The sequence below is a fragment of the Schistocerca americana genome, chromosome 2 (genome assembly GCF_021461395.2).
Source record: "Schistocerca americana isolate TAMUIC-IGC-003095 chromosome 2, iqSchAmer2.1, whole genome shotgun sequence".
NCBI classification, from domain to species: domain Eukaryota; kingdom Metazoa; phylum Arthropoda; class Insecta; order Orthoptera; family Acrididae; genus Schistocerca; species Schistocerca americana.
In genome coordinates, this window is record NC_060120.1 from 540,932,927 (window position 1) to 540,945,090 (window position 12,164).

A 12,164-nucleotide genomic window follows, 5' to 3' on the forward strand; every position below is an offset into this window, starting at 1 on the left:
CTGATGACAATGAAAATCTGTGCACGGACCGGGACTCGTCTGGAGCGCATCGGTCACACGAGCACGCTCTCAGGACCGACCCAAATTCCACATGTGAAAGCCCAGTCATTATGTGTGAAACACTATATTGTAGTGCCTATGATGTTCTAAGGTAGTTCGCAATGTCCTTCAGAAATGCATGCATATCTGAAGGACATTGCAAGGTACATTAGAACAACACAGGTTGAGCAATATAGTACCTACGGAAAAAGTAAGTAAACTGTTTATAATTTCAAAGGTAATCGCCACAACTGTTAACATGTTTAACCCATTGTGAGACAACACGGTTAGTGCCTTCATATAAAAAGTTTGGGGCTGCCTACGGAGCCATGTTTGAACCCAGGTATCCATCACTTTGTCAAAAGCAAATCGAATATCTCTCTTCTGGGCTCCAAAAATATGGAAATCGCATGGGGAGAGGTCGGGACTGTATGGAGGATGTGTAAGGGCTTCCCAGCGAAAGTTCCGTAGCGCAGTCAAAACAAATTGGTTCAAATGGCTCTAAGCAATATGGGACTTAACATTTGAGGTCATCAGTCCCGTAGACTTAGAGCTACTGAAACCTAACTAACCTGACATCACACACATCCATGCCCGAGGTAGGATTCGAACCTGCGACCGTAGCAGCAGCGCGGTTCCGAACTGAAGCGCCTAGAACCGCTCGGCCACAGAGGCCGGCGCAGTCAAAACAACCTGACAACGTGTGAGCAGGCGTTACCCCGCAACACAGTGATGCCATCCGTCAACAATCCTGGGTGTTTCGACGTGATGGCGCGCTTCAATTTTGCGAAGTGTCCGCGTACCCCTGTGCGTTGACTGTGGCGCCGTGTTCCAGTTTCGTTGGGAAGCTCTTGCCCATCCTCCATACAGTCCCCATCTCTCACACCGCCATTCTCATATTTTCGGAGCCCGGAAGAAAGATATTAGTGGCCGTCGATTTGTTTCGACGACGAGGTGCATGCCTGGATACGATCATGATTTCGTAGGCAATCGCAAAACATTTTTCCATGAAGGCCTTGGCCGTCTTATCTCACAGTGGGATATATGTATTAACAGTTATGGCAACTATTTTTGAGCCGGCTGGAGTGACCGAGCGGTTCTAGGCGCTACAGTTTGGAACCGCGCGTCCGCTACGGTTGGTTCGAATCCTGCCTCGGGCATGGATGTGTGTGATGTCCTTAGGTTAGTTAGGTTTAAGTAGTCCTAAGTTCTAGGGGACTGATGACCTCAGATGTTAAGCCCTATAGTGCTCAGAGCCATTTGAACCATTTGAACTGTTTTTGAATAAACAAATAGTTTACTTACTGTTTTCCATCTGTACCGTTTCCATTTCACTGCCTTTTGTACCAGTATATGTTTTAGTGGAATCGCACATCTCTGCGTATTTCCGTGTCAACCCTTTGTGGGCCTATGGGAATGAAGTACCTCATGTTCATACACCTCTTTATGCCTGCGAAGTTAATCATGATTAACATTCTAAAAGACGAGAATATTCAATCACACAGTATTCTTATAGCTGACGAACACCTCCAGTCAGCACCAATACCGGACGGAAAAATATATTCCAACAGAAAAAGCCATTCCATGCTTCACTGATCACTGCTGGCCCTAAGCCAACGTAGGGGTGTAAAAATTCCCTTGGTGTTCTACTTTCAGTCAAGGCGACACAGCAATCACTCCACATCGCGGAAAAATATCAGAATAAATAAATAACAAGAGCATCTCCTCTTGGCCACCGCCTAAGCTGCAACCTGTATCGTCACGATTGGTTCTAACACTGTGTAGATATTCGCGGACGGTAATGAGGAGTTTGAGAATAAAAGCCTGATCCAATTCGGACATCCGCAGGTACATCTGCGGATAACCATATTAATAATTACTTTGCGGCTAAAAATTAGAGGAAAGTGCGAGTATTACGATAATAACTTTTATTATTGTTTTAAGTCAGTATTGTTACCGCTGTATTGGTTTCAATGTACAGTGACATAGATGGGGTAGACACCTACAAGGTCTTTCTTCCTGATTTTCTGCACAATAACACGTGCATCCAGTTTCCAACGTACCAGCAGCTGCTTCACTCTTGAATCATTCATGTTTCGCTTGCAATAACAGAGGTCAGTTACGCAATTACCGAAAGCTGCCACAGAGCTACTTGAAGCCCCTTTTAATATACAAGAAATGTATTCGCAGTTATGAATTGTGATCAGACTTCAGCTGCACAATGTACTGATGACAATGGAAATCTTTTCCAGACTGGGATTCGAACCCGGATTTCGCATTTCAATCGAGCGGTCTCCTTAATCGCCTTTTTTGCTATTATTATTTATTATTTTGAGTGCAATCCTTGCGCAGGGGCCATGTTAATCTTCTCTGTATCGTTCTAATTTTTGACTACGTACCGCTGAAGCGGGTACACCTCGACCACACGAGCACTCCTCCAATACTGTCCCAAACTTACGTATGCCACCGTGTGTCTACGTTCCGTACTCCTGTAATTGCTGTTCAAAAATGGTTCAAATGGCTCTGAGCACTATGGGAGTTAACATCTATGGTCATCAGTCCCCTAGAACTTAGAACTACTTAAACCTAACTAGCCTAAGGACACCACACAACACCCAGTCATCACGAGGCAGAAAATGTAACTGGTGTGATTCCCGTACATGGAGAGACTTACGGTTATCGTAGCGGCCTTGTCGTGGCATGAAATACTACATTGCAGTGCCTGTGTTGAAACTTCCTGGCAGATTAAAACTGTGTGCCGGACTGAGACTCGAACTCGGGACATTTGCCTTCCGCGGGCAAGTGCTCTACCAACTGAGCTAGCCAAGCACGACTCACGCCCCGTCCTCACAGCTTTACTTCTGCCAGTACCTCGTCTCCTACCTTCCAAACTTTACAGAAGCTCTCCTGCGAACCTTGCAAAACTAGCACTCCTGAAAGAAAGGATACTGCGGAGACATGGTTTAGCCACAGCCTGCGGGATATTTCCAGAATGAGATTTTCACTCTGCAGCGGAGCGTGCGCTGATGTGAGTTTGAGTCTCGGCCCGGCACACAGTTTTAATCTGCCAGGAAGTTTCCTATCAGCGCACGCTCCGCTGCAGAGTGAAAATCTCATTCTAGTGCCTGTGTTTTTACTATGTACTTCAGACGTGAATGCTGGAATCGGGGCAATTTTGCGAGTACAGGACTTAGACACAGGGTGACATAAGAGTATGGAAGTCTGGGTCACTCCTGGAGGCACCCTCGGATGGCTGTTGAGGTGACCGCTCGCGTAAAGCGGCAAATCCGGATTTGAGTCCCGGTCTGGCACACGCAGAATTTTCATTGCCACCAATACACTGTGCAGCTGGAGTTTGATCACATTCGCAACTGCGATTACATTTCTTCATGTCTGATGGACGTTGAGGAGTACGTCATAAAAACATAGGCACTGCAATATAGTAGGTTAATATACATAATCTATCAGAATATTCGCCTCATTGTTTGAATCCACATCATCTTGACGCTCTGAATGCTGTTTCTTTGTGTGTCACATACACGTCTTAAATAATCTTCTGAGTAATGTCACTGAATCTGCCAGAGTTATTTTTAAATATATTTAAAAGTACACAACATAGCATTTATAACACTGAAAAGTATAACAATAGTTTAGAGTTGCTCAGTGGCCGGGTTCATGTCATTCAATCGGACGATACTTCGGCGACTTGCGAGCCCCTAACCTACCCCAGTTATACAACCAGCGAAAGGCGGCCTATTGTTTAACGCAGAATCACATTCATGTGTCGTTTCTGGTGATCTTGACAGCACTGAGAGGTGAAGGTTACGTGGAAGTGAGACTGAAAAAATTTGTGGTCGACCGGGATTCGATCCCGTGTCATTTCGGCTTCCAGTCATACATTTTACTACTTTATTTTTGTATTTTGCTTCTATTTCTTTTTCATAGTTTTTCTTCTGCGTTTCTATGCGGCTGTAGCATGACATCTCTCAGATTCTATCGATGAGAACTTTGCTCATTTTTTAAAATTTTTTTATTGCAGAGGGTTGCCAATTCCCTGACCGAACACGATGGGTTACCGTGCCGGCAGAAAACCACTACGCCACCAGTAACGAGTTAACCTGGTTCACTGTTTCTTTGAATTTGATAGTAACTTTAAACAGCATGCAGTGTGAGACAGCTTGTAACTCGATATTACTTGTCTTCCTAATGTTCCAGAAATTTTCAGTAAAAAATTTCACAAAATTCTTTTCATTGATCACGACAGTTAGTAGCAACTTAGAGAACGTATCAAACATATGATAGGCTGTGCTGTGTTAAAAGTCGGTCATATTCGGCCTTCAAGTTCCTCATCAGACGAAAACTTAGGGCACTCCACTGTAAGACATCCGCTGTACCGAACAGGTTAAAGGTGTCTAGAAAAAGTTTAGTATCTGCGGATGTTGATATCGATAAACTAATTTCGGATGCTGTGCGGATGATGATCTCAGTTTTGTTATCCGCGCAGGCCTGTTATGTATAACCATCTACTGCATTCTTTTGGAAAACAGCGGTGGCGCTTTTTGTACAAAGTGATTCCGTAATGATGTTACGAACTTCCAGTGATGGGGAGAAGGGTAAATGTAGCAATCTGAGGTAAGGATCCCTGGTCCGGCGACGACCGAATAGAAAGTTATAAGCGAAAATCGTTTTTATCTACTTGGCGGTGAACTTCTACTACTGCAGGCTTGTTGCTCTCCATATTTTGGCAGGAGGTAGTGTGGATCAAAACAAGAAAAAAATGTTGTATACAAGGGCTCTACAATGTATACCCTAAGAGCTATAAGCAGTTGTTCAGAGCTAGCAGCACTAGTTCAGTAGAAAAGATGTGTTTCAGAGTAGCGAAGATGATCAAGTACTCATAGCTCTTAATTTATGCACTTTAGAGGCATGGTTACTGGACATGTTTTCTTGTTTTGGTCCATACTACGTTCTAATGCAATATAGAAAGCAAAAAGCTTGCACTAGAAGACGTCCTCTGTCAGAGGTATCAGAAAGATTTTCGCATGTAGCTTTCGACTCATTCGCTTGCGGACCAGGGGCCATTACCTCAAACTGATACAGTGACGCTTCTTCATCATCCCTAAAGGTTCGTAACATCATCACGGATTCATCCTGTATGTCGGTGACAGTTTATTTCAGACTGCTACAGGAGCTGCGCCAGAATGTGACTCAGGCTTAGTTAGTCTAAGCAGAGACGAGATGCCTGCTGTCTGCACTGAACCGCTATAATTTTCAGCCGCCTGTCTGAGAGCTGTTCTTAGATACGGCGCCTTATCTTGTTGATACAGCTGGTCAGTCGGTGCGTTGTTTTAGTGTGAACTTTGGCTGCGCCGCAGGAGGATATTTGTTTTCTATTGGCGAAAATAAACTGCGACCGGATGAAGTAAGTACTACCAGTATCATTTCAGGAATACGTCCACTGTAGTAACATCACTTGATAGTGGAGCAGTTTGTGTTTAGTAACTACTGGCGTGTGTTTTAGGTCGAATTAAGCTAGTGACTGTAATGAGAGAAAGCATTATGCTGGTAAGTGTGCCCTGTAATTTAAAGCACTGACCTGACAGGTGAGAAGCAAGTATTATAGGATAATTTTTTGTTTTGTTTCGTATTGTTAATGAATTCTATCGCTGATTCAACGTAGGCGTTACCTGCGGATGGTTTTGCAAACCGTTACTTGGCGCCCATAGACACCAACAGAAGATTCATAGCTCTACCTTCCATATAAATTTTATTTATGTGACATTTGTTTTAATCATTATTGGGCTATTCGTAAATAAAAGGCACAATTCTCGCCTACATTAAGGTACGAAGGATTAATCATATTTTGTAGAATTTTCAATGTTTATAGCGTTCGCTGTACCGTGTTCATAAACATACTTGAATCGTCAGTGGTGCTGTAGCTTTTCTTTCTGCACCTGGATCTCGTTACTGCTTGTTGTGTCATTGTTGCGAAAGGACAATGGGAAGAACTCTGATTTTATTACTCCCATTGTCTTTGGTAGATTATGATTATTTAGTACAGACACTGCACGCATTCTGTAACTATCTTTTCTTTTTTAGGTGAAGATGGTAGATATCCGAAACCGGTTCTAATAATGAAATACGAAGCTGTGTGTCATGCACTTGCTAAAATATATACCAGCTGTTAGCGATCACCTACAAAAAAACTTAAAATCGTTTTTTCTCATGTCATCCGCCCTTATTTGCATGAACACTGCAGATCAGTTACTTAGACCCTTGTAGATACTTTATTTTCGATAACAACACGCGAACTGAGTGCACTTCGTCTTACACCACTACGCAATGGCTAGTGCTTCAATATTTTCAGCGGCAATGTATTCAAAACATAATCCTGTGGATTTCACTATCTCAGTTCTCGTTACTGGCTTTTCTGTCATAGTTCAAAATGGTTCAAATGGCTCTGAGCACTATGGGACTTAACATCTGTGGTCATAAGTCCCCTAGAACTTAGAACTACGAGGGCAGTTCAATAAGTAATGCAACACATTTTTTTTCTGAAACAGGGGTTGTTTTATTCAGCATTGAAATACACCAGGTTATTCCCCAACCTTTTAGCTACACAACACTATTTTTCAACGTAATCTCCATTCAATGCTACGGCCTTACACCACCTTGAAATGAGGGCCTGTGTGCCTGCACGGTACCATTCCACTGGTCGATGTCGGAGCCAACGTCGTACTGCATCAATAACTTCTTCATCATTCGCGTAGTGCCTCCCACGGATTGCGTCCTTCATTGGGCCAAACATATGGAAATCCGACGGTGCGAGATCGGGGCTGTAGGATGCAAGAGGAAGAACAGTCCACTGAAGTTTTGTGAGCTCCTCTCGGGTGCGAAGACTTGTGTGAGGTCTTGCGTTGTCATGAAGAAGGAGAAGTTCGTTCAGATTTTTGTGCCTACGAACACGCTGAAGTCGTTTCTTCAATTTCTGAAGAGTAGCACAATACACTTCAGAGTTAATCGTTTGACCACGGGGAAGGACATCGAACAGAATAACCCCTTCAGCGTCCCAGAAGACTGTAACCATGACTTTACCGGCTGAGGGTATGGCTTTAAACTTTTTCTTGGTAGGAGAGTGGGTGTGGCGCCACTCCATTGATTGCCGTTTTGTTTCAGGTTCGAAGTGATGAACCCATGTTTCATCGCCTGTAACAACCTTTGAGAAGAAATTGTCACCCTCAGCCACATGACGAGCAAGCAATTCCGCACAGATGGTTCTCCTTTGCTCTTTATGGAGTTCGGTTAGACACCGAGGGACCCAGCGGGAACAAACCTTTGAATATCCCAACTGGTGAACAATTGTGACAGCACTACCAACAGAGATGTCAAGTTGAGCACTGAGTTGTTTGATGGTGATCCGTCGATCATTTCGAACGAGTGTGTTCGCACGCTCCGCCATTGCAGGAGTCACAGCTGTGCACGGCCGGCCCGCACGCGGGAGATCAGACAGTCTTGCTTGACCTTGCGGCGATGATGACACACGCTTTGCCCAACGACTCACCGTGCTTTTGTCCACTGCCAGATTACCGTAGACATTCTGCAAGCGCCTATGAATATCTGAGATGCCCTGGTTTTCCGCCAAAAGAAACTCGATCACTGCCCGTTGTTTGCAACGCACATCCGTTACAGACGCCATTTTAACAGCTCCGTACAGCGCTGCCACCTGTCGCAAGTCAATGAAACTACACGAGACGAAGCGGGAATGTTTGAAAATACTCCACAACAAATTTCCGGTTTTTTCAACCAAAATTGGCCGAGAAAAAAAATGTGTTGCATTACTTATTGAACTGCCCTCGTACTTAAACCTAACTAACCTAAGGACATCACACACATCCATGCCCGAGGCAGGATTCGAACCTGCAACCGTAGCAGTCGCGCGGCTCCGGACTGAGCGCCTAGAACCGCTAGACCACCGCGGCCGGCCTTCTGTCATAGTGTCCACTTCCTTTGGCAGTTAATAGCTCATATCAGCAGAGTTAAACGTACAATCTCAGCCATTGTATTCGCTGTTTGTGTGACGTGAATATATATGATTTTTTTCTGTGGCCTTTCCTCATTGGGGCTGAAGTGCACATGTTCACTTCTAAAATGCTCGAGCAGTTTGTGTTTCACCTAATTTCTGGCCTTGGAGGAATGACGTTATACCGGCTACTGCAACACTGCAGTGCTGATCCATTCTTTATTGTATGTTTCTTAAATTGCCACATAATTCCAATTTTTTAAAATATCTTTGCATCCTGCAGAAACGTTAAGATGATTGTTTTAATGCTTCAGGTATTCTACATAGGCTCTCTCCACTTCAGTAAAACGCACAGAAGCCTATGAACTTCAAACACGCAGAACGTTCAAACAACTACGTGAAACTCACAGAAAAGTTTCTCTTTGGGATGTTGTTCAACTCGCGCGTCACACTGGCTTGAACGCAGATTCTGTGGTCAAAGCGTTGATGTTTCTCGTGAATTTCTGCACGTCGTCGTTTTGTGGTAGTTTCGTACTGATAACACTAAGTCACGTCACCTGTGATGATTTTTTTCTAGAAAAGAATTGTCTGCGTTTTGCATTTCAGTCAAGTCGCAGCAGGCGTGCGCGATCGTTGTTTTTGCTAGCGAATCACGATGTGCGGAAGAACTTCTCACGCACTTTTCTCTTCTGCAAAACTTTTTGGAGAGCGCCTTGTACACTCGATTTAGAGATGTTGCTCCATTGTGATTTGTGACACAACGTTGACACGTAGCTCCGTGAGGCTATTTGCAGATGACACGGTTGTCTACAAGAAAGTAGCAACATCAGAAGACTCGTACGTACTCCAGGAGGACCTGCAGAGGATTAATGCATGGTGCGACAGCTGGCAGCTTTCCCTAAACGTAGATAAATGTAATATAATGCGCATACATAGGGGCAGAAATCCATTCCAGTACGATTATGCCATAGGTGGTAAATCATTGGAAGCGGTAACGACCGTAAAATACTTAGGAGTTACTATCCGGAGCGATCTGAAGTGGAATGATCACATAAAACAAATAGTGGGAAAAGCAGGCGCCAGGTTGAGATTCATAGGAAGAATTCTAAGAAAATGTGACTCATCGACGAAAGAAGTAGCTTACAAAACGCTTGTTCGTCCGATTCTTGAGTATTGCTCATCAGTATGGGACCCTTACCAGGTTGGATTAATAGAAGAGATAGACATGATCCAGCGAAAAGCAGCGCGATTCGTCATAGGGACATTTAGTCAGCGCGAGAGCGTTACGGAGATGCTGAACAAGCTCCAGTGGCGGACACTTCAAGAAAGGCGTTACGCAATACGGAGAGGTTTATTATCGAAATTACGAGAGAGCACATTCCGGGAAGAGATGGGCAACATATTACTACCGCCCACATATATCTCGCGTAATGATCACAACGAAAAGATCCGAGAAATTAGAGCAAATACGGAGACTTACAAGCAGTCGTTCTTTCCACGCACAATTCGTGAATGGAACAGGGAAGGGGGGATCAGATAGTGGTACAATAAGTACCCTCCGCCACACACCGTAAGGTGGCTCGCGGAGTATAGATGTAGATGTAGATGTAGAATACGTTCGCACGTCCACTGCTTAACGCAGTCCACTATCTGGTGGAATGCACATCTGTTGTTTACAGATGTTAGTTCAAGCTGCCACCGTAGTCACTGGGCTGCCGTTACTTATATGCCGGGAATAAAATCAGTCTCGGAACTTTTTGGACGCACGTGCACACAGCATCAGCTGTCAAGTTTCCCCCGAATTGCGATGTCGTACCGGAACAGGAAGATGACGTGCTACAGACGCGAAATTTAACCGACAGGAAAAAGATGCTGTGATATGCAAATGATTAGCTTTTCAGAGCATCCACACAAGGTTGGCGCCGGTGGCGACACCTACAACGTACTGACACGAGGAAAGTTTCCAACCGATTTCTCATACACAAACAGCAGTTGACCGGCATTGCCTGGTGAAACGTTGTTGTGATGCCTCGTGTAAGGAGGAGAAATGCGTACCATCACGTTACCGACTTTGATAAAGGTCGGATTGTAGCCTATCGCGATTGCGGTTTATCGTATCGCGACATTGCTGCTCGTGTTGGTCGAGATCCAATGACTGTTGGCAGAATATGGAATCGGTGGGTTCAGGAGGGTAATACGACACGCCGTGCTGGATCCCAACTGCCTCGTATCACTGGCAGTCGAGATGACAGACATCTTATCCGCATGACTGTAACGCATCGTGCGGACTCGTCTCGATCCCTGAGCCAACAGATGGCGACGTTTGCAAGACAACAACCATCTGCACGAACAGTTCGACAACGTTTGCAGCAGCATGGACTATCAGCTCGGAGACCATGGCTGCGGTTACCCCTAACGCTGCATCACCGACAGGAGCGCCTGCGATGGTGTACTCATGGACGAACCTGGGTGCACGAATGGCAAAACGTCATTTTTTTTCGGATGAATCCAGGTTCTGTTTACAGCATCATGATGGTCTCATCCGTGTTTGGCGACATCGCGGTGAACGCACATTGGAAGCGTATATTCGTCATCGCCATACTGGCGTATCACCTGGAGTGATGGTATGGAGTGCCATTGACTACACGTCTCGGTCACCTCTTGTTCGCATTGATGGCACTTTGAACAGTGGACGTTACGTTTCAGATGTGTTACGACCCGTGTCTCTACCCTTCATTCGATCCCTGTGAAACTCTACATTTCAGCAGGATAATGCACGACCGCATGTTGCAGGTCCTGTACGAGCCTTTCTGGACACAGAAAATGTTCGACTGCTGCCCTGGCCAGCACATTCTCCAGATCTCTCACAAATTGAAAACATCTGGTCAATGGTGGCCGAACAACTGGCTCGTCAGAATACGCCAGTCACTACTCTTGATGAACTGTGGTATCGTGTTGAAGCTGCATGGGCAGTTGTACCTGTACCCGCCATCCAAGCTCTATTTGACTCAATGGCCAGGCGTATCAAGGCCGTTATTACGGCCAGAGATGGTTGTTCTGGGTACTGATTTCTCAGGATCTATACACCCAAACTGCGTGAAAATGTAATCACATGTCAGTTCTAGTATAATATATTTGTCCAATGAATACCCGTTTATCATCTGCATTTCTTCTTGGTGTAGCAATTTTAATGGCCAGTAGTGTATGTGTGAGCGTACAGTGCATCTAACGACTGGGAACCAGAGTCATATTAAAACTCAGTAGCCAAAAATCCGTGATGAACAACCTGCGAAAGGACACATTTTTTGTGATAGATGACAGTACTAATATTTTCCCTCTTACCTTGGTTTTGTTGTAGATTGACTGTGAATACCTAGAGTCACGTGTAGCTAATAGGGAGTGAAAGCGACCAGCACACACTGGCCGTCGGTCTCACCACCTGCGATCGGCAGCGACACAACTGCAAGCTGCACGGCACATGTCGAACTAGCCATCGATTTTACTTTGTGTGCACATAAACAAACACACTCACAAGTCACAATAGGCTTTCGCATTTTTTATTTGGACGTATCATTAAATTAAAAGTGGGTTCCATCATCGTTTCTGATCAATTATGTTTTGCAGCAATTGTTCATGCTAGCCTATTCTGTACAGATCTCTCCATCTCTTCATAACTATTCCAATTTACATCCATTTGATCTTCTTATTCTACTTAAGCCGTAGTCTCAACCTAAGCTTCCGTAGAGTATCGAACTGACGATTCCATGGCTTTCAGTACATCAAACAAAAAAAAAGTGTGAGTTGAATGTCACATGACCATACTGGTTGGCATGGGAGATGGCATTCTATTGTAGGTATCTCGTCAACATTCCCCTGTAGCACAATATTGTGTTCCCACCCACCTACATAGGGAGATACACTCCTGGAAATGGAAAAAAGAACACATTGACATCGGTGTGTCAGACCCACCATACTTGCTCCGGACACTGCGAGAGGGCTGTACAAGCAATGATCACACGCACGGCACAGCGGACACACCAGGAACCGCGGTGTTGGCCGTCGAATGGCGCTAGCTGCGCAGCATTTGTGCACCGCCGCCGTCAGT

The 12,164-nt window shown here is 44.8% G+C and overlaps 1 protein-coding gene and 1 non-coding gene across 3 annotated transcripts in view; one reads left to right on the forward strand and one right to left on the reverse strand.

Annotated features, from left to right (window-relative positions):
- The window catches only part of LOC124595144 (cytochrome b5-related protein-like), a 108,552-nt gene that overhangs the window by 32,333 nt on the left and 64,055 nt on the right, over window positions 1-12,164 (forward strand). The window contains exon 1 of one of the 2 annotated variants that reach the window (XM_047133749.1): window positions 5,389-5,461. The exons of the other annotated variant lie outside the window; for it this stretch is intronic. Coding sequence (XP_046989705.1) covers window positions 5,457-5,461 — 5 coding nt within the window. The 5' untranslated portion in view covers window positions 5,389-5,456. Of the gene's footprint in view, window positions 1-5,388; window positions 5,462-12,164 lie in introns of those variants that run through there. 2 annotated transcript variants of the gene reach the window in all.
- On the reverse strand, window positions 2,347-2,453 carry LOC124596743. The gene has a single exon (XR_006978381.1). It is a non-coding gene; the product is annotated as a U6 spliceosomal RNA (small nuclear RNA).